The sequence below is a fragment of the Halichoeres trimaculatus genome, unplaced genomic scaffold (genome assembly GCF_033239565.1).
Source record: "Halichoeres trimaculatus isolate MK-OKI-2021-1 unplaced genomic scaffold, fHalTri1.1 fHalTri1_scaffold_18, whole genome shotgun sequence".
Taxonomy (NCBI): Eukaryota; Metazoa; Chordata; class Actinopteri; order Labriformes; family Labridae; genus Halichoeres; species Halichoeres trimaculatus.
Window position 1 is genome coordinate 22,274,234 of NW_027437196.1, and position 23,932 is coordinate 22,298,165.

Genomic DNA, 23,932 nt, shown 5'->3' on the forward strand with positions numbered 1-23,932 from the left:
ATAGCATTTTCAGACGCCCTCTCCTAAACCTGCTTTCCAGTTTAAAACTAAAGCATCGCACTCTTTGTTGACTTGGCAACAGACACAAACACACACCCAGGCATGCATGTACACACAAAGTCACCTCGCCCTATAACCGATGACTCTCATGCAGGATTACTGCCCACTGTTCACCATGAGGGTATGAATCATTTACAAGAACAAGCTGCGTTTGGTTTGGCTCCAGTTCTATGCATTCAGCTACACCCATCACTTTCACATACAGCTTAAAGGCAAATGTTTCACCCTTAACTAAACATGTTCACAATCGATTCTAGCATGAAGGAACATTTATCCAAACCTGGTTATTGTATCTACAACTACCACTACTCTTTTTCTTTAGGCTGAACAGGGTGTGAGTTGTAGTCATACTGCACAGTTTACAGAGTTGACAGGAGGATCCTACCATTTATCTTTTAAATATATAGAACTGAAAACATGTTGGAACTCTGTGTACAATGTACAATGTTAATAAAACAAATTTAGATGGTTTGCACATCATACAAAGCCTCTGTTTCATTGGAAACAGTGCAAAGATGAAATATTAGATGCTGTTTGTGGAACAACTCAGGATCATTTTCAATTTGATTTTGCAAGACATTTCAAAAAGGGATGGGTGAAGGATGGGGGAAAAAAAGTTATAAGAAAAATTTAAGTAATGCTTTTTTCTCCCAATTGTATTAAGCCCATTATCCAAAGGCTGGACTCACAACTTGAAACATGAAAGCATTTTTTAAGAGGTTCACCCCACTGTGTGGAGCTGCATGATCTTCAGGCCTTCAGGCAGCACTGCATCTAAAACAGACACGACTCTGTAGTGGAAATCACTGCATGGACTCAAGATTCCTTCATAAACCCTTTTTTTTTGTGTGTGTGTGTGTGAACACAGTCTGTTACATCACTTCCACAAATGTAAGTTGAGACTATACCATGCAAAGAGGGAACCAGACATAAATATAAACTTCTTTGGATCTGAGCCCAGTTAAAATGGACTGAGTGGAGATGAAAACTGTCCTGTGGTCTGATGATGATCTGACATTCATTTTGGAAATCATGGACACTGTGTCCTCCACTCTAAAGAGGAGAAGGAGCACTTGGCTTGTTGTCAGCTTACAGTCCAAAACCAGTATCCCAGGTGGTCTGGGGATCATAAGAGTTAATGGCATGGAGTACACACCTGAGAAGGCTCCATCAATGCTGAGCACAGGTTTAGGAGCAACATGTGCTGCCAACAAGACAATGACTTATTCTGGGAGGACCTTACATACTTCAGCAATAAAGACAATGAAAAACCATATTCTGCTCAGGTTACAACAGCATGGCTCCGTAGTGGAGGAGTTTGAGTGCTAAACTGACCTGCAGTCCTGACTTGTCATCTATTGGAAACAGAGTCTTATCTTTTTTTTTGGATCGGGTTTAAACACTCGTTTTAGCCCTGATTGATACTTGGGGGTAAATAGCTGCAACAGCAGTGTCAGCAGATGCCATTAGAAGAGAGGCTGACTTTATTAAAGGGCCTCCTCACTCCTATCCAGGATCCCATCCTCTTGCCCTACCTCCTCCCAGCAAGAGGAAAAGACAGAAGCTAACAGAAAACCTTCCTAAACATGACTGAGCAGTTTTGTTTATTCAGACCTGGAGTTCTCTTTTTTTAATGGGCGCTGTCAGGGAGAGGAATCAAGTAACAAGAGAGAAAAAAGTGAACAGGAAGAGACCTTCAGTATGTTAAGATGTACAAGTGAACTTCCTTCTGCCGATTCAAACTGGAAAAACTGTGGATTCGATTTATATTCACATGGGTATTTTCCATTATGAAAAACATTGAAATTTGAGCAGTGATAAGAATTTTGGATTATGGTTAGAGCCACTCATGCACTCAAGCTTTTGACGGAAAATGTAAGTGGGGGGTCCAAACAACTTTTTTTGAATACAGATGAGGGGGCGTGACCCCAACCCTTATTATATTGAGGTGACGCCCATGGGTGGAGGAGTCAAACTTGCCTCCTTTTCACTAGTGTCAACAAAAAGTGATGTAATGAAGGGCTGTACAGCTGCCACACCTGTCAGACCACTTTTTGATTGTTTAGTCTGATAATCTGTCTGATCATTTCTCTCATGTTGATAACCCAGAGGAATTTAAAGTCCTCTCCCTGCTGTGACCTGAGTCAGACAGACCTGAGCTCTATTTTCACAGCACAGAGTGAGTGATAAAAGCTGTGCCTGCAATGAACTCATCCAGTCACACTTTGTCTCTATTAAACACCATGACCAGAACTTGTCTCATCAGCGCCTCCAGAACACTCTCTGTGCACATGACGGGACACGAAACCTGGATCCACGCCTTTCCCTGCAGTGAAAACAATGGTCTAATTTCAACACTATGATGAACCTAATCCAATGATTTAATGCCGCCTGAATGCTTGACTCTGCTCCAGATGGGTGTGTTAACACTGGGGCTGGGGCTTCAGTGCTCTGAGTTCCCTATGAGGGTTTGAGCATGCTAAAATGTGTCCTGTACCTTGAAAATCTGCTCATGAGTACTCCCGCTGGCCCCCCGTAACAGCTGGGTCAGAGTTGAGAAGACGCTGAAAGGAGAGACGAAAACATTCTTTGTCACGTCTTCTAGGCTCAGCTTGTTGAGCAGAGCCAGAGTGAAGGTGAGGGTGGCTTCACAAAGAGGTGTCGATGATGAATCCATGGTGTCTGTAAATGAAAGTAAGGATTATCAGACACTTTTCTGTTTTGGAAGGATCAGTTAAGTTAAGACTGCATATATTTCTGCCTTTGTGCTTTAAAACCTCAAGGATATAAATGATGATTGCATGATGTCGAGCAAGAACTCACTAAAACTGAGAAGGAAAACAGAGCAAATCAAGATTTTGTGGTTGAATATCTGCATCTAACTTCAGCTCATTGGACTAGTTTGCAAATCCAAATCAAGCTGCGCAAACTGTTCTCCTTATGAGACTGTTTGATTCTGTAGCCAAGCAACGTACTCTAACAATGCCATCACTTCCCAGACGTGTGCAGACAAATCCCACTTTTCCCCATTGTAAAGAGAATAAAATATTTCATCATCCTGGAGATGTATGTGAATAATGGCTGTAAATCTTCCTCATTCAGCTTGCACACACAAAACCAGGATCAAACAAAAGTTTGCAGATTAGAAGTCTCCTATCAGGGATTACTCAGTGGGGTGATCATACTGAGGTTTATATGTTAAACTTCACAGATCGCCATCACACTGTTCTTTCCCTGTCTGTGCTAAAAAGAGCTCAACAACACTCACTCTCCTTATTTTCACTGCACTATCAATCTTTCTTCCTGTCAGGTGTCTAAATGTTCCCTTGCAGTTAAACTAAAGCATTGTTACCACTATTTTTGTTCATGTTATTCACCCTTTTTTATCTGTTGTAATGCAAAGTCTGTGCACACCCAGAATCTAGATGCTGGATCGTTGATGATGATGATGATGATGAAAGAAACTTATTTTGGTCCTCTTGCAAAACATAAAACAATTTACAAGTTCCAAATATAGTTTTGAAATTTCTGAATTCCCAAGAGAACCTGAAAGGGTGTGGGTTGAAGCTTAAGCTTATTGAAACCTACCCCTCTCATCTCACTAGATAAACAGCAAAAAAAAATCACAAAGTTATTCCGTAGAAAAACAATATCAGTGCATATAATTGCTAGTAGAATTGGCAGTGGGAAATTTTCAAACCTATTAATTAGTAAATTCCAATGTGTATTTTTAAATGATATGACTTTTGTAAAGTTTTTTCAGTATTTTAATGTACTACAAGTTTTTATTTCTTTGGATGAGGAATTCCATAAATTAACTTCTTTAATCGACAGACAATGCAATTCAGCATTTGTTCGTATCGTTGGTTTCTGAAAAATGAATGTCCCCCTCAGACTTTATTGACTGTATCTCACTATGAACAGCTTCTGAATACTTTGTGGCAATTGGCCAGTTTTTGCTTTATACATTGTTTGTATTGTGATATAGTCAACCAGGTCTGTAAATTTTAGTATACTGAATTACAAGAAATGGGGACTCGTTGGTTCACAGTATGGTTTTTTACTTATGATTCATATGGCTTTTTTTTGAAACAGAAAAATAGTGTGCGTATTTGTTTTATAAGTATTTCCCCAAACCTCTACACAGCATGTCATATAAGGGGCAATGAGTGAATAATTCAGCATATACAAAGAGTTCTGGTTTAGAATATCTTGAGCTTTATACAGGATTGAGATTGATCTGGAAATTTTAGCTGAGACATGATTTATGTGATATGCCCAATTGAATTTGTTATCAATAATAACACCTAAAATTTTGTCTTCACAGTTTCAATTTTGACATTGTTTATTTCAAATTGTGGTTATGATCTATTGCCCTGTTTCCAAAAATCATGCATTTAGTTTTCCCAAGGTGAAGTGACAATTTGTTGCCGTCAAACCATTTTTTGAGTGTCTGAAGTTCACTCTCCCCAGTATCCAGAAGCTCTCGTTAAATTAACAATGATAGAAAACACAATGCATCACGTTTTTTAAGCTTCATGTCTGAGATCATGCTACCTTGATTTGTCAAGTAGCTTGCAAAAATCATTCAAATTCAGTTCTTCTGAGCTACATACTCTCTAAACTCATCTTAACTTCTTTAGACACACTGAAAACACACAATACTATCACAATGAAACATCACAGCATTTCCTCTTAGACCTGACTGATCTCTGTTTTCAGGTTTTAAAAACAAAAGTTCACAAGCGTTACATCCTGCACTTACTGTCAGTTTTCTCCTGAAGACAGAGGAAGGATCCAGAGTGATTCAGTGAAAGTCTGATTTGGCCCGTGTTTCTTCACAGTAACACTCCCAGGATCACGTCTTGCCACAGCTTGAGAAACTATCTAAAAATCACACCCATCAATGAGAGTCACACCCAGCAACATTACAGGTCCTGTCTTCTGCCAAAGGGTGTGGTCGACAAGGTCAGACACAGACATAGTTAAAATAAGAGAAGACAGTTTAAGTCATCATTGCAGATGTTTGGGACCAGGCACCTCCTAGATATTAAACTCATCTTTGACACCTTTGTCTGAAAACTTGGATCTGAGAAGGTATTTGACATCAAAAGCAGATAATTCTTCAGCTGCAAAATGACCAGTGAGACAAGCGAGGTATTTAGCAACAAAAATAAATAAACTTGTGTCATAAAATGTTTTGCAGCTCTAACTGCATGACTGCTGAAGAATTATAAGATGTTGGGCGTGCATCAGCTTCAAATGAAAGATTTGTTTGTGTGTGCAGAGAAAAAAAGCTGAATCTGAAGACGCTGCTGCAAGCTGACAACTTAATGGACACAAAAATAACCTCCTGAAATCCTTGAAAGCTTGGTTCTTGCACTGTTTCATAGTAATCAAAGTAGCTAAAGCATGAGAACAGGTTTTGTTCTTACTTTCTTTCTTTCTTTCTTCCTATTTTTTTCTTTCTTTATTTTTTTTGTAGGAATCACTTGTGCAAAATGCACTCAGCTGTTCACAATAAGAGGTACTGCAGCACAGTTTTGACTCAGTTCCTTTCTTACAAAACCCAAAGCTATTACAGACAGCCTGGAGCAGATGGAGTTGAAATAGCTGTGTGAAAACACTTTTTAGTTAAGGAGACCGGCTTTTAGGTCATCTGGGCCAGTGGCCTAATCTTGCGTCAGTTAGCTGCAACATCTCGTTTACTAATTAATAGTAAAGTCTGAACTGGAGATTTCTTGAAGGTATCAGATGGACAGTGGGTAATAATAATAATGACCTATGGCTAAGTCCCGCCCACAAATGCAATGAGCCAATAACAGTGCATATGGCCTACCAAGACACTTGGACATTCTCCATTGAAATACATTGCATAAGGTCGGTCTTTATTTTGTCTGAAGTTTTTTTGAGATTTTGAGTTCAAAAATGTTCTTGAGTTACGTGCAACTCTGACTCAAAATATCCTAAGGGGCTGGGCGACGGGATATACATTTTTACCCTCTTATAAGCCACATCTCAACAGAGAAAAGTGTCTCCTGTGGATAAAGTTGTGCAATAGACCACAACATCAACTCAACGTAAATAAAATGAACAAAGATTTCTCCATCTGTTCTTAGGTAAGCTGAAACTTTATTTGAGGTAACATTTGTCACTTTGATGGAAAGGAATATAAAGTTATCTTTAACCCTAAAGACCACCACTGCAGTCTGACGGACTCTTTGGGATTTTCTAACGTTAGCTAAAGTTAGCTTGCTGTTAGCTTGCAGTTAGCCTACTGTTTGCTCCTGGCTGCTTTGCACACCATGTCTCTTTGTGTGTTAAGAGTTCATTGGCCTGTTTTGTTCTAGTTTTGTTTCTTTGCTGACTGTACATCATTGTGAGCGGTTGTCCAACAGGCTCCGGTTAAACTAACATTAGGTTCTGGAGCTTAGCTTCATTAGTTTATCTGTAATGGCCAAAACAACAAAGATTGGTAAATTTTGTGTTGGTAAATAATTCAGTGTAAATACCGTAGCACCAAACTAACAGAGACACATTCATGGTAAAGATGGAAAACGGCTGTTACATTTTTCTCATGACCAGTGCTGATCCTCTGCCTTATAGTCGAAGATGGTGAGGGCAACAAGATACTTTTTTTCCCCATGTTTGATAAAATCCGTATCTGTAAATTTTGGCTTATAACATAAGGTTTATATTAGGGCTGAATGATTTTGGAAAATAATCTAACTGCATTTTTTTTGGGACCAATTAAGCAATTGCAATTAGGCATGCGATTTTTTATTTTATTTTATTTATTTATTTATTTATTTATTTATTTATTTATTTATTTATATACATTTTTTGGGGAGTGTTTATCTTATACATTTTTCACTGAACACAAGCAATAAACCATTCTATAGTTTGACCAACACAACAAAGGATGCTGTCAACCTACAAACATTTTTTTTCCCTGTAGGCCAGGCCTATATGTTATAATGAAATGAGATGAACTGTTGCATGAATTGATATGAATAACATATCTTTAACTATTAAAATCACAGTAGAATATTGACTAATTGATTAAAATTCTAGCCTTGTAGACATGTAATAAAATTATCATTAATTACCTTAAATGAAATCAGGGAAAGGAACAAAGCACTGCAGAACAAGAGGCCTGGTATGAACAATAATGTGAAAAATAAATAAGAATCCTCTCTTCTAGGAATATCACACTAAATAAAGAGCAGAAATGTAAATAAGACCAAATCTCTGGCTCAACTACTGAAATATGTCAACATGTGGAGTGTACTTTTTTATAAAATAAAAGAGGAACAGTCTGTGAACATAAATATTAATATTAATTGTGTTAAAATCTTACTAATATCTCATCAGTAACAAAACCAAACTTCAGAAAATACATTTTAAATTTCTTTTTTTTAATTGCAGTCTTTGCGATTTGAAAATTGCACTCTATCACATTGCGATGTTGGTTTAAATTCAATAAATTGTTCAGCCCTAGTTTATATTGACCCTCTAAACAATAAAATGATTAAATAATCTATCCAATGTGTAGTTTAGACCCTTTTGATGAATTCTAAATGATGTTCGATCTTTCTATCTCCAAAATCATCAATAGCATTCTGTGAAATATCTCCTACCATGTTCCTACCATAGTGTTTTGCATGCCATAGCACCTGGCACTGAATCTTCATTGTTTGTCCGAGTGAGTGGAGGGGGCGCGGCTGAGCCATAGGTCAAATGGCTCTGTGGTTGTTATGTGATAAAACAGGTGTTAATCTACAGATTGGATGGATGCTCCTATACAACAGTTTAAAAGTGTCAATGATTACAAACAGTACTACATAAAATCAGGACTAACTACCAATGGAAAGAAAGCTTTAATCAATCACAACACAAACAAAACATTTCTTCCTTTTATTTTCGAAAGCAGTAACCTCACCCCTTTCCCACTTAATTGGTGCTGGTTCAGTGACCAATGATCAGTGTGAAAAACAGTCATTGTAAAAAGGAAAGCTGCTGGGTGAGTCCATTGTTTTGTTGGAGTTTCTTTATTCATTATTTGAGAAGGAGGCAAAATTAAAGCACTAATGCCTTTCCTGTCACACAGGTCAGGTCTATTCCTTATTGTTTTTTTAACAGACTAAACAGCCTCATGTTATTTCTCATTCTTAAAAAGAAAAGCTGCTTTATGAGTAGTCTGTTGTTTTGTTGGCGTTACTCATTCATAACTTTAACTGGAGGAGAAACTGAGACAGTGCATTGTCTCTTATAGATCAGGTCTATACCTTATCATTTTATTTAGCAGACTAAACAGCCTGATGCTCTTATTTACATGACAAGGTGTCACTTGTTCCTTGTGTGGTGCGTTCACATTTCTCCCCTGCTCTGTGTTGCACATGGCAGAGATCCGCTCAGTTTATCGACACACAAACAGATGCATTCTTACACACACACAGAAGAAAATAGAGAAAGGCGAGCACACTCTGTGTAGCACACAATTGAAAACAAATAATGTAAAACTAATCTCTACCTAGTTGTAAGCGCTCCCAGTGCCAACTTTATGCTGCAGTGGCTACGTATAAAGTGACGTACTGACGTTTTACAGTGACTCAATGACGCGACACCAACTTTGCACCAATTTGGCTCCTTACTGATGGAAAACCAAACCTGGTCCTTAAAAAGAACGTGATTTGAACAAACTAAGCACTAGAACTAGCACCAGCACCGACTGAGCACTGGTGGAAAAGGGGTAATAGTCAGCTGACACACAAGGCTCACAAGTTTACAATCATTCAAATATTACACTGCAGATAAGCTGAATTATGTGCAGATATGTCTCTCCAACAGCTGAGGCTCTGTAAGCTCTATTGATGCTGAATTAATGTTTACTTGCTGACATGCAGCTCACCGTAGAAAAAAAAATACTTTCATCAACACGCGGTGGACCAATCTGCTGATCAGTGTGGCTTGAGCCATGTTAAACCCATATTTGTCAGTGTTTTTCAGATGTAAAACCAGTGTCAGCCAATCACAATGAGCCCCCGTCTTTCAGCTGTGATGTTTGAGAACCGAAAACTCAATTTTCGAGCATTTACACAAAACCATGAAACCAGAGTTTTCCAATATCTTCACGTTGTCCAGAGTTTCACAAAACTTTGTTTTTAGTGGCGTAAAGCTGCAGTTACGTGTGGAGAACAAGTCTAATTGTATAAAAACATGTGCAGTTTCCCAGATACCAGGCTACGAGTGGACATGGCCTTAGTCTGATTGAAAACATGAGTTCAGACTGAACCGGACCACAACACAGGAGCATTTGGAGGATTAAGTTCCCAATGCCAATCTGGCTGTCTGGAGACAGGACCCAGAGCAGGACGACCTGGTGAACTTTGAACTGAGCATCAGAATGGAGAATAGAGGTGATCTAAGTCACTTTGAACTTGGCACAGTTGTTGGTGCCAGATTGTGTGGTCTTTTAGAAATCCCTGATCTACTGAGATTTTTAAACACAACCATCTCTGGGGTTTACAGAGAATGGTCGGAGAAAGAAATTAACACACAAAATGTGCAAAAAGACAGAAAATTAAATATAATGATAAAAAAGAACCAAAGAAAGAGCAAACTAACATAAAAATAAAAAAATCCTTCAAGAGGGCCTTTGCTGTTTTTGGCTCGGGCCATAAAAAGAGCAGAGTGAACACAAGGAGACCAAACAAATAAAGTGACTCTCACAGGGTGCACTCTTTATGTCTGTCGCCTAAGATCACTTCTGCAGGAGTGCAGAGTTTATTCCGGGGAGCAGAATCGACCAGCGAAGAGGACAGAGCTGCTGGGGTTGTGTCTGATGAAGAAGAGGAACGGGTGGTCAGCGATGAAGTGGAAGGGTTCTGAAAGACCGTACCACACAATGTCAGTACTCATAGCAGCAGCCACTGTCCCTTTTTCGTTCACCTCCACAAACGCCTTGTGGACCACTTTAGACAAAACCAGGTCCTTGACTGGAGACATACCTGCACCAGAGGAGGGAGCAGTCAACATGATAAATATTACAGTTCATTCAAAAAAGTAAAATATGATTTATAACTTTATTTCTTACCAGACAAGTCACTCTTGGAAGTGAAAGCATCTGACATGCCCATCTCCTGCAGGACGTTATTCAAGTCATACATTTGTGCCAGCTTGAATTTAGGAATCGTCACATCCACCATACCATGCTTCATCTTGTCGGGTCGAGTCCATTCAACAAAGTTCTGATGGGTCAGTCTACTCTCCAGCTGACGTGGATTAAACAACAGTTGTTGTTCACAGTCAGTTAATGAGAAATATGTTTACTCTGGGGTGTGTGTGTGTGTGTGTGTGTGTGTGTGTGTGTGTGTGTGTGTGTGTGTGTGTGTGTGGTCCTGTACCTTTTCCAGGCCTGTGGTACGGTCTTCAAAGTATTCAGGCAGGAGGATGATCATGCTGAGGTCTCTGTTTTTGTAGGCCATTTCAAGAACCTGTCCAAAAACATTTTTACTCCAAACAAAGATATAATCTGATTTCTTTATCCTAAACACAGACCATAGACAGTGTAATATGGATGTAGTCTCTGTGCTGTCACTGTCTGTTCTTGATGCAGAGTATTGAAGCCTCCTCACAAACAGCTGTAAGGTGCCTGACCAGTCAGTTTCATGAACTGTGTTTCTGGTTGGTTAAACTTGTGATCTTAATATCTTCTGAACTGTTGAGAAAGAAAAAAAACACCCCACATACAGTGTGTGTCCATAGTGAAGTTACTGGTTCAGACCCAAGCTGCTTTTTGAACCAGGATGTAATTAGTTTTCTCTTTATGCTGTGAAAGTCCTTTTTTTTTTTTTTTAGCTAAGTGTGCATTTTCCCTGTTTTTCCACAGCCAGCTTCAAGGACTTGACAGACTGCAGCTTTTGCCTTGACAGAGTCAGTATGTTTACATGCTCCTTAAGAAACAGACTATGAGCTTCGTCAGACTGAGTATCGTCTGGGCAAAGCTTGATCGACACAGAGATAATGCAGTTGCTCTCACAAGAAGGACACAATCTCCCTTTTAATATAGCTCAAGGAACTGAATATTCTTAAATTCATGAACGGGAGAAAACTATGGAACGGTGATCCATTTAAGTAGTTTAATAAGAACACAGCTTTGCTTATCATAAATGGACACAGTGCCACCTACTGTACAGGAGTGAGACATTCTGGGCCAGAAGTCCACTTCTCTTTCGAGGAGACAAGACTTAATCCCCAACTGTGACTTTAGGATCGAGCTATGACATTAGTCAGACTGCTGTGTACATGTAAATGTACTGGCCATTTCAAAGGATGAACAGTAAACATTTAGAGCCCCCCCTGTTGACTGTCTGCAGGACAGCTCGTACACTCACCGAAATTTTTAACCCAACTTTAGAGATTTATGTAATTTAATTAAATAACAAATTCCCATTTCATTTGAAATGTGTTAGATTTATGTATAAAAAATAAATATACTTGTTTGTTTATCTATGTTAAAAAATACCATATATTTATTTGTTGTACAAACTTGTGCAATGAACAAAATGCATTAGATTTATGTAATTATTTTCCACTGACCACAAACAAAACCTACATGATGCATAAGAATAATCAGGCCACCTTGTTGATTTAACAAATTTATTAATGTTAAAGCCTCTGCAGTTAAGGACAAAATTATTAGCCCCCCATGAAATTTTAAGTTTCGCGGGCACAAGCGGCTGAAAGAGCTTTCTCCGTAGGTCAGCCATGCTCTCCCTTAGAGATAGGGTGAGAAGCTCGGCTATCCGGGAGGAGCTCGGAGTAGAGCCGCTGCTCCTCCACGATGAGAGGAGCCAGATGAGGTGGCATGGACATCTGCTGAGGATGCCTCCCAGACGCCTCCCTGGTGAGGTGTTCAGGGCACGTCCCACCGGGAGGAGACCCCGGGACAGACCCAGGACAAGCTGGGGAGACTACATCTCTCGGCTGGCCTGGGAACGTCTCGGGATCCTCCCGGAAGAGCTGGACGAAGTGGCTAGGGAGAGGGAAGTCTGGGCTCCCCTGCTTAGACTGCTGGCCCCGCGACCCGACCCCGGATAAGCGGCAGAAGATGGATGGATGGATCCCTCAGTGCATCTGGAACTGTAAATCTTGTCAAGGTGGAAGGAATCATGAATGAAAAAAAATATGTGGAGATCTTGAAAGAAAACCCTAAGCAGTCAGCAGTAAAACTAGGTCTAAGTCGTTGCTTCATCAATATATGAGGTGACCTTGAGAAAAATGTCCATACCAGAAGACCATCAAACCTGGAGGAACTTGAGAGATTATCCAAAGAAGAATGGGCCAGGATTCCTCAGAAGATTTGTCAGAGCTTTGTTGAAAACTACAACAAACGACTGCAGGCAGTTACCCAGCAAAAAGGATACACAATAGACAATTTGAATGTGGGGGGCTAATAATTTTGACCCTGGAATTTTTTGTGTTTTGTAGAATACTTTCATTTCTGTATGCAAAATAGAATAATATAAGTACCCAAAATAAACCTTGGATGTCTGAAAAAGCTGTGTTACAAATTAGTTAGTCTTGTTAAAAGCACTTGGAAAGTACTTTTAAAACAGACATTTTTATAGGGGGCTAATAACTTTGTCTTTAACTGTATATGATACAGTAAATGTCAAAAACTTGAAGCAGCCTCTGATGGGAAGAGTCGCGCCGACTTTTCATTACTCCGCTAGGTGAAATGTTTCCAGACTTTAAAAACACCCACATAAGCAGCAGTGGTCATTTCAATAGTATAGCAACATAATGGGGCTTCAGCCTCCATAAGATCCAAATGGGCGCAAGAAGACAGCTGTCTGAGTCAAAGACACATAACCTGATGCTGATCTCATTTGCAGCTCTCTCGCCTCATGACCTTGATTACGCCTAAAGAAGCATCCACTTTAAATCCATGTAGCCCAGGAGAAAAGTTTAAACTCAGGCAAAATCAGAATAAAAAAAACTGTGGCAAAAAAAATTGACTGGGAATTTTGCTTTTTTATATTAAAAAAGCATGTTCCGCCTGCTGTAAGAGTGATTGTTTTTCATACTTTACAAAGCTCGACAGCAGGGTAAGTGCACTGCATAATAAATGTGACAAGCTGCATTTGAGTCACTTTTGTGATGCTAAAATATATAATCTATAACTAACCGGTCTCATCATGGCTTTTTTAAACTGACAGATTATTGTTCATTATGACAGACTTTTTGCAACCCTGTCTGTCATCATAATAAACAATTAAAACATTTAAGGCAATGTCTGATGAGGGGGTAACTCAGTGGATATGAGACCCTGCTGTACATGGGAGCACAGGCTGTGTATGTTCAATGCATCGAACTGCTTGTTTACTCTTGTTTCCCATGATACAGGTTGGCTGTCTATGCGCTACACATCAAGGACTGGCTGTCTGTGCTCTCAGGATAGACCAGTGTCCTCAGCATGGCCCAGATTGTCTGTATCTGTGTTGCATGGACTGGCTGTCTATGATGACAGGGTCTGTTCCTTGACGTTTCGTCTCATGGAATTGTTTAAGTGGGGGAGAAAATAAATGCTCTCAGTATCATTTCAGTCTAATATCAGCCAAGATTTTAACACTTCACTCTGAACTGGCCTGACACTGGAAGTTTAACACCAGGGCAACTTGCTGTGCAGTATTCTTGTGCTTGCTTTTGGAATTTTAACAATTTCCGTGTATGGAGAAGCTTTTCACATTTACCGTATCGTATAGACACTTTAACATAAATGAATCTGTTGAATCAACAAGGTGGCCCTATTATTTATATGCGTCATTTAGGTTTTGTTTGTGGTCAATGGAAAAGAATTACATAAATGGGATGCATTTTAATAACATTTTCTTTGTTATATAAATTTCATTAAATGTCATTGAAATAAATATATACTTTTCATTTCAAATAGACAACTGGATTATTGTTCAATTCAAACAAGTAAATTTCATTTATTTTAAATAAACAAATAATCCAATTGTTATTCATTTACAGTAATCAACTCTTCCTTCCAGAACATTCAATAAATGGTCAAATGGCTCCTGTGTTTAAATTTGCACCACAGTTAAGGGTTCCTGCACTTTTTCTTAGAAGTGTTCTTTAAACTAATAGAAAGATAGTGATTTTTTTTTTATTTAATTTTTTTTAAATGGGTGTTACCTTGAGGTTGTCTTTAGGAATGTGGCGGTAAAAGAATTCACTCTCCTGGCGCATCATCCTTACTGGTTTATCTGTGTCCTATAAGGGAGCAAACAAAGAAAGCACAAACCAGTAAGTTGAGATGTTTCCAGCACAATGTTGATAGACTATTTTACCAATCTGAATTTGCAAAACCAAACTAAAACTTGTGTTCATGCATCCCAAAGTCTGCCTGCTGCCAACTTTTTCATTCTTACCAGATCTACCTGAGGCTGTGAGCTGTAAAATTTCAAACATGATGAAAGCGTGGCTTTGAACCACACTTCCTCTCAGCTTAAGGTAAACAGTTGTATTGCTCATTCTGAATTTCTTAGACCTCATGGAAACGATTTAACAAACTAAACTCATTCAACCTTGATGCTTCTGCTTCTGTTCATTAGTCTTTGTCTTTCAGTTGCTGTTGGTGTGCATTCTTACCGCATTTATTCTGAACGAGCCATCAAAAGATTTAGAACTAGCAAATGGTCTTTCCCACTTTGCATTGAAGTAGATGGCGTTGACCAGCACAAGCTTGGCCTCATTGTCCAGGTCACCCAGGGCCAGCAGGTCCTTAATTGTACCTGGTAAGCAGTGATAGCATTATGGTATAGCCACACCGTAATTTGCGTCGAGATTACATACAAAGTCAATGCAAAGACAAGTTTAGACGCCGATTCCCAGATGGCGCGTTGGACGCGTTTGGGGGGTCAGTGCGTTTGGGATGTCAGACACCTCTACCCTCCAGTCGAAAATATTGAACTTTTGACGCAAATTTGCGTGAGGCTGTGCCGCGGCAGCCAATCAGCGATGACATTATCCCAACAAGGTAATTGATTTCATGACTTTGGGGGGAACCGCCACCCACTCCGACTCCATCCTCGCTGGAAGATGGAAGACAGAATAGTCTCTGTGGTGTGTCATCATCCAGAGTAATACGATACAGCGTGTGTACTCCACAGAGACTGGAAAAAAAGGAGCAGGCTTGGGTAAAAGTCTCTAAGGAGACAGGTTTTGAAGGTGAGTTCTGTAAATATTCCTTTCCAGCTGGATTTGCCTGCACGGGCTATCACTGAGCCTGACTTTGTTTTCCTCAGGGAAGTTGTGTCGTAAAGGAGAGAAGAGCCTGATAGAGAGGAGGAAGGAGTGGGGCAGCCAGGGAGACCCCTAGGAGCATGGGTCGGTGGGTTGAGGATGAGGTCACAGGGAACAGCCAGGCAGGGCCAGTGGAGGTGGATTACCTGGGAGAGGCAGCAGGCCTTGATTGTGATCTCCAAGGCTTTCACAAACTCTCCTGCCATGCTTTTGAAACCACAGCTCACTGTTTTTCAGATGCTCTTTTGGGCTTTCTGACTTTAAACGAGTGGGCTATCTACTCTGCCAGCACAGTCACATGCGTCAGCCCCTCAGCTTGTCAAAATAGTCCAGTGTCCATTCACGGGGCGCAACACGCGTTAAAACTCACGAATTTGCATCTGGTGCGGCCGTGGCATTAGACTACAGTGAAAGGCTCTGAAAGGAAAATTTGTCTTATTTCAAAATCATCAGATTCTGTTCAGCATTAATGAAGCCTCCACAGATGTGAAACAGATGGTAAAGATGTGTTTGAATGGTTGTCTGTCTCTACATGTTGGCCCTGTGATCGGCTGGTGACCTGGAGATCTGTCCAGGGTGTACCCTGGTTTGTGCTCAATAAAACTGGAATAGACTCCAGCCCCCAATGTCCACAAAAGAGAAGAGAAGTAAAAGATCATTAATGGATGGGTGTCAACTTTTTTATGCGTATTATTATTTTAATTTGGTAATTTTATCAATAAATACAAGACTAGTTGGAGCAATGACAGTGACATTGGTATAACAGTTAAAACCAAGGGCGTAGGTTTGCATAGGGACGGTAGGGACATAACACTACCAACTTTTCAGGAGGCACAAATTGTCCCCACCAAATTTTAAGCAACTTTTTGCATAATATAATGAGTTCAGTTATATAGGGAATTTAGATTGTCTTCCCATATGTTGTAAGGATAGAATTGACCCTACCGTTATTGAGTGAATCATTTTCATAATGTTCAGACTTAAATTTACCCCTTTTCACTCGCTGAATGAGCCGGTCCATTTTTTTTTCCTCAAACGCACCTTAGATTGGCTAATGACTCCGCCCCCGACACACACACACACACACACACACACACACACACACACACACACACACACACACACACACACAAACACACGTGCACACACACACGCACACACACACGCACACGCACACTCACTCAGTCCCGACAGAAAGACGTGTCGACTTGACAACATGCCGCCTCCTTTGCAGAGGAGGGATATTAGAAGTTTTTTTCGGCCAGCAGCAGCCACTGTAAGCAATGTGAAAAGACGTCCATGTTGTGGAGGTGGGGAACACGCACCACTAAATTTGCTACTGAAAGTCCGACCTGCATCAGAGTTAGCATACTGCGCACGCGCAGTACTCTCTGTAGAGCTGACTCCTTTCTTTGAGAGGCAAGCTTAAACAAAGTCTTCGTCAGTTCAGAGGTCATTACAGCCACACAGCGCTGTCTGGAGTGATACAGACTTCAGCAGATCATCGATATCTAACCCGGAGCGGACTATGATGGAATATTGGTAAAAACACGAGTTTTTGGACGATTAATGCAGTTTTAGGAGCGGTGCTGTCTATGAGTTTGGATGTGCTTGTGGACAAAAGCAGTAGTGTTTTACCTGAAGGAAGGCTCCATTTTTATTTATTTTTGTTATTCTCTGACTAAGACGTTTTTTCATTTATATTTAATTTATTTATAAGACAGACAACGTTGAGTGGTCTTAAGACAAATGTTTTTTTTTTTTTTGTTTTTTTTTGCATTCAGTTAAGAGATTATTAACAAGTTTGTATTGTGTATGTTAATATAATTTTAAGTTATGTTCAAAAATTGCAATTTAAATTTGCTAATAAAATCCAGACATTTATTCTGGAAGTTTTCAAAAATGTTTCTTTAGTAGTTTTTGAAAATAAAGGTTTGAATTGAAAGGTGTATCAGGTGAACCAATACACATGAAAGTTAGTATAAGTCAATACAGATTTATTTTGCATTGATCATTTAGCCTATCAATTAATTAGGTTCATATTTGTGAGAAATGTAGCCCTGACCCCCGTTCACCCAATCTGTTTGGTCTTATTAATGTCCCGTCCCCAGCAAAAAGTGTACATGCAGGTTATGCTGTTATATTGTCCCTACCAATGTTGAGACCAAACCTACGCCCTTGGTTAAAACCTAAACTAATTCAAGCAGTCAGGTTGAATGTCAGGATGTTTAAATAACACAGTGGAGATATGAAAATTGTACTTGTTGTTTGGATGGAAATAGTCACCACCATGAAACCACATTCAGTCAATTAATTATTTTCAAAGTGTACCTTGTGTCGCCTTTTCCATCCAGGTGTTGATCTTGACCCGGGCTTCCTCTGCATTGTTCTTGAAGTCCACAGACTCCAGCTCAGCCCTGTAGTACTTTTCAAGGTCTGCGAGAAACTCCTGAAATCCAACAAAGTTTGCTTGAATACCAGTCCCTCCAGGATGATGCGAATACACAATTGCAACAATTAAGGCAAATTCAACCAATCCCCGTGAATTCAGGGAGACCCTGCAGTTTTGTCCAATTGCCTCAACATATTTGCAATCTTGACCATTCACAGTAATTTCACCTGCCCCCTTGAGTTTCCGCAATCGTAGCGGTCAGTCCCCTATGAAACTTGCTTCCTTGTTTATAAAGTTGCAGACATATAAAACAAAATTACCTTACATATTAACAACACAGCAGCTAAGGACTGTGCAAGGCAATTTCCCAATGTTCTACACAAAACTGTTTTGCACAATCCACAAATGCACACAGAAGGATTCACTAATGTAACAAAAAAATAAAAAATAAAAAATGTTGTTTTTTTGTAAACCTCTCTACATTTGCGTGTGGATTTTTGGGACTCCCCTGATGTGCTTAGATCCACAAATGCATTTTTTTCATCAGGGAAAGTCTGTAGCCAATCATCTCTCCCTTTTTTTCAGCCAATCACAGTCCCTTAGATTTTGAGGACATGTTTTAAAGTGATCACTGTTGCAGCATGAATCCTTTCGAGTGCATTTGGGGATTTGTGCTCGCATTGACTAATATTTTAGACATCTTCAAATTTGTTAAGACATTTGTGGATCATTTACGCATTTGTGCATGAATTGACACACACAAATTTTTATTTGTAAATTTTGAAACTGCTCTGACTCCATGTTAAACAAACGGTGTGTGTGTGAGAGAAAGAGAGAAGTGGGTGCAGGGTGCATGTGTGTCTATGTGTATTAATTTTTTTTTCTTGGTTTTTAAAAAGCTTCATGCTACACATATTCTTTTTAGGCATGTTTAAAGCTTTTAATGAATCACATTGTTCCTTAGAGGATATCACATCTTCCTTTCATTGTAATATTTTTTCTAAATGCCTTTAATTCATTGCTGTGTACTGTGTTTCCAAAATATGACATTTATTTGTGGTCAAAGAAACAGGGTCTGTCTCAGGCTAAACTGATAAAGCTCACAGACATGTTTTATTTGTCCCCAGATTAACTCACAGGGCTCCCGTTCCTTCTCCCTCAATGATAACCCAGGTAACCTGAACACACCTGAAGAAACTGGATGCTCTGCTCCCCGTACAGCCTGTTGGCTACACTAAGGGCATATGGGGCATCTTCCTTGTTAAGGTTGCTCAGCAGCTCGCCAAACTTGGCGTGAACATCATCAGCAGTAGGGGAAAGTGACGGCAGCCACTGCAATGAGATTAGGGAGGACATACATTATACTGTTACCACTACTACTTTAAATGATGAGAAGAGACTCCAAAATGATAAATAAACCTGACAGAACTTCAGAAAAAAGTACTATAGTGATTCCTTTATTATTTTAGGTACTGCTAATGCTAACGTGCTGGTTAAAAGACACTGGCCCTCATTTGTCAAACGTGCCTACACCCAAAAAAAGGGTGTGCACTCCTTTCCACGCACAGGTCGGCATTTATCAATCTGAAAAAAGCCACGTCAATGCCAAATCCCACGTCAGGTCTCTGTGGGCAGTGCGGTGTATTGAGGTAAATCTGTCTGTAGAGGAGAATTATAAGATCATATGAGCGCAAAACATTTTCAGACAGAAAAACTAATGTTCTTGGATTAACAATTAGATCATTGAGTTAGATATGACACCAGGAATGTTTCTAGCATTTCAAACTTCTTCCGCCAATCTATAAAATACTTCGCTATGAAAGAGCAGCGCGAGCTGTCAGCTGATTTCTCCGTATGGAAAATGTGCTTTCTGTATTGGTTTACTTAAAAAAAAAATAGAAATGCCATTAACAGTTTTTAATTCAGTCCCATGTCCATGATAAAGTCTCTTCAGAGGACATTCAAAGGCCTTGATCAAAGTTTTAGGGGCCGTATATACAACAATGGTTTTAGGGTGAAACGCAAAAGTTTTGTTGCTTTTCAGCCTCGCGTTTACATCAAAACGCCGTTTCAGACGAAATTTTTGAAAACAGCTTCCAGAGTGGGATTTTTCTCAAACGCTGGAGACACCGCTGCCGTGCAAACAGTAAGCCCGCATTTTCAGTGGAAATGCTGACGTCACACTCCGCTTTGCGAGCGTGCATACAACAGGACAACAGCACCCTTGTAACGATCGCTGCGGACTACCATGTTGTGCTTGTGCTGCTCAATCTGCTGAATCTGCTGACTTTCTTTCAACAAAATGTGCATCTTTTGCTCCACTTCTGCACTTAGCATTCACTAATACACCAGATGATCGGCTCAACTCCACTTCGGTGGAGATCTCCCAGCGGCATCTGGACAAGAAAGTTATAGTGCCAACTACAGGCCTGGCATGCTTACTACATTGTTTTCAGTCCCTCTGCATTTCCGTGTAAATACAGATTTTTTTTCACTGTGTTTTAGGGTTTTCAGATGAAACGTCGTGTTAACAGGGCTTTGGCCTGGATTTTTTAAGGACGCTGTATTGATCACAGGATTTACTGTGAAGAAAATTATTTCACTCCTCACAGTATTATCATATTAACGTGAACTGTGTGTGAAAAAGTGACTATTTCGTAACAAAAGACATGGGCTCACAAACAACCTGCTCTTCTCGTGGTACAAATAATTATAAAACTCAGGTCTACCCGTGTGTGATTGTGCACGATTGACACACTTCAGCTCTACTCTCTCCTCAGTCTGTGACAGGTTCAGGCTGGAGTCTGCAGCTTCATTCAGAGCTCAAACATTTTTTTAAAAGCCAACTTTCCACGTTTACAGACCTGAATGAAACATTTGATAATATTGTGGCTTCTTATTGTCAAATATCACAGATGAAATAATTAAGGTATAACCAAAGGCTGTGTAACTCAAATGTTTTAAACTCTGCTGTATTTTATTTTGTCAAATCCACGCTGCTGAATCACTGCAGTGATTTCCTTGCAGACAAGTTTTTTCTGACTTGCTCTAACCCCATTTTTCTGGCTGCCAAACAACGTCATTTCTCTCTGCCCCTGTTGCTATGGCGTTGTGAATGTCCAGCACAGAGGAGTTCCCTTTTTCCCGTAATGCGTCCCTCCATGTTGTAAATTCCGTGGGTTCAGCCAGCTGATTGTTTTTAGCTGTCACATTTATCAACACCTGATCAGGTGTATGTCGTGATCGGCCCTGGTACGCACTTTTCATAAATCACACGTGAATTTTACTGTAAGCTCATTTTTACACCCAGATCTGCACCAATTCCCACGCAAGATTGATAAATGAGGGCCAGTGAGCAGGTTGCTGAGTAACAGTCAACGTAAGGTTAATGTTATATAGCTCCAAAGGTTGGTACCTCTTGTTTGTGGTAGTTTTAAATCGTGAATCATCTGCAACTTAAACAATACGTAGACAAAGAACAGGACAAAAAGAAGCCTTCAAATGCTTTACAATAACACAAAAAGGTCCAAGGAGTTTAATAAAAGCCTTCAGGCACATTGAACCAACACAAAAGCTCACCAAGCAGTGCAGTTACGTTCGTCTCGCTATTTGTGTCATCTCCACTGACTAATCCTAGGACAGATCCCCAAATAAGCAAACCTTACAGCCCCACTTTTTGAGACCCTGCTATTGTGGTGTCAAAGTCAACCCATCCGACCCCAGAAGGTGGAGCTTTGACACTGCAGTCCTGGTTTAAAAAAAATCGTCCACTACCATGCGACAGCAGCTGTATTTTCCTTCCAGTCTTCTCTGAAGCAAAGCTTAATTGTGATTTGTAACAAAGAGCCATGTGGCAATCCCAAAGAAAAGAATTGCTGGAAGTCTTCCATCATTGCTCTTAGTGTTTTTCTTCCTCACTGCATTTATTAGGTACAATGGGTACACTGTGACCTGTTGCTATGGCATCAGGCTATTAGGTGTCTAATGAGGCTATCGGCATCCAGTTTACAAGCTGTCTACTGTGGGGGACATAGTCGGCTGTGGAAATGCAAACAGGATCAGGCTTTCCAACCTGTACAAAACTGCACTGATCCAAACCAGACTGCTGCAAGAAAACAGGTCTTTGGCGGGAGACCTACCTGCAAAACTGACATGGCTATCAGCATCCAGCATACTTGCCGCCAACCGTGAGAGGGCACAGTTGGCTGTGGAAATGCAAACAGGATCAGGCTTTACTGACCAACCAGTACCATATTGTACTGGTCTAAACTGGACTGCTTGGAGGAAATGGGCTGAAGACATGATGTACCTCATGAAATTTAAGATAAGAGGCTTTAGGCTGCTCATTTCACTTCATACATCCAGATTTCAGACTACAAAATATCCTGCAGGATTCTGTAAATTTTTGAAAAAGAAATGTTAGGTTTCCTGCTTCTTACAGCTTATCATTCCTTTCATTTTGTCTTTGCTGTCTGTGTCTTCACCTGGCGCAGACGGTCTGACAATCTGCTTAGCATCCGTGGTCTCAACTCATCTTGTTGGTCTCCTTCACTGAAGCCTAGGACCTGAGAGCAGAGGTGGTTTGTTATCAGTATGATTCTTTAGTTAGCAATGTGTGTTTTAGTGTGTGTGTGTGTTTGTTAGTATGTGTGTGTGTGTGCGTGTGTTCATTCACTAAGGAAGACTGATGCACAGCCTGAGTAAAGTTTAACAATACCATCATATTTTATCCATAAGGGCTAAGTATTGTTACAAATTCAAAGCAAAAGTCAGCACAGAAAATTCTAAAGAAAATCAAAATCCTGTACAAATTTTGCTGTTGTTGTTTTTGTTGTTGTTCTTTTGTTGGGAGAGGTGGTGCTGCACTTGCTGGTCTGTGTGTTTGTGTCGGTGTCCTTTTCGACCAAACTGGTACTAGCGCTAGTTTTTGGCCGGTGCTTGACTTAGCACTGGTTGTTTATGTTTTCCACAGACAAAGCAATGACTCTGAGTGCTCTGAGCTGGTGCTTAACAAGCACCAACTCTTTTCTGGGCCGGAGGAAGCACCAACTACACCTTCAATGTATTTCATTGTATTATATATATATATATATATATATATATATATATATATATATATATATATATATATATATATATATATATATATAATATTATATGGTGTTGCAACAGATCAAGTTTGTGGATAATAGCAAGCCACTTGCCACCTCTCTGACTGACCTCACAATGGGAAATGACTGGGAAGTTTTTTCTGAGGTGTGCAACAGCCCCCCGCCTAAATGTGACCTTGAACATTGTCACACCAAGTACCACAGTGAGTATCCACTATTCACTTTTGAAGTTTGAAAGTCATTGAATTATTTTTATTTCCTACAATAATAAGTGTCCCAAGTCTTCTGAAAAAGGGATTTGAATGGTTATGATGGGTGTGATGTCTTAGTCAAGTCAGTGTCACACTTGTACCTTCAATGCCCCCCCCCCCCCCCCCCCCCCCCCCCCCCCCCCACACACACACACACACACACACACACACACACACACACACACACACAAAAATTCAGTTGCTGTATGTGGTGTTGGAAGTAAAAAATATTGTCTAAGTAGTGGAAAGGGTGGTCAAGGAACTAAATTTCTGTGTGAACCCAGTGTACCCTGGACATCTCCTCTGCTGTGTTTCCTCGGGCTCCCAGTAACACCATGGCCAGAGCTGAGGAGATGCTGAAAGGAGAGTAGAAGATATTGTCCGTCTTATTCTTTTCACTCAGTGTCTTGAACAGAGCCAGGTTGAAGACAGAGTTGGCCTTGGCCAGAAACGGTGCAGCCATGGTGTCTGTAGAAGAAAGAGAAATATTACCTGTAGTATTTGTTGTTTTCTGAAAGGTTACAGATTTCTGTTGAAAAGAATAACAACTTTGGAAAAGATATATTCAGAAAGAATCATTCTTTTTTCCAGCCTAATGGGAGGTGGAAGTGATTCATTCTTTCCAAAAGGGCTGAGGCGTGTCAATGGCTAAACTGTTTGTGATAATGTCTGTTTCAATCCACATTCAGCAGTTATACTGGCTATCAAGCCGTCCTCACGGTTAGAGATTACCTGATGTTAAAACCGAATATTGAGTGAAATATTTTGAAACAGGAGCTGTGTTAATTGGCTGTTGTAGTGAA

The 23,932-nt window shown here is 40.0% G+C and overlaps 1 protein-coding gene across 1 annotated transcript; it reads right to left on the reverse strand.

Moving 5' to 3' along the window:
• Positions 1–9,846: 9,846 nt before the first annotated feature.
• Positions 9,847–23,592, reverse strand: LOC141807288 (leukocyte elastase inhibitor-like). Its single transcript, XM_074693182.1, has 8 exons — positions 23,419–23,592; positions 18,956–19,099; positions 17,707–17,824; positions 14,722–14,864; positions 14,266–14,343; positions 10,467–10,556; positions 10,157–10,334; positions 9,847–10,070 (listed from the first exon to the last, which is right to left on the reverse strand). Exons 1-8 carry the CDS (start codon positions 23,590–23,592, stop codon positions 9,847–9,849), a joined length of 1,149 nt encoding a protein of 382 aa, XP_074549283.1.
• Positions 23,593–23,932: the final 340 nt, after the last annotated feature.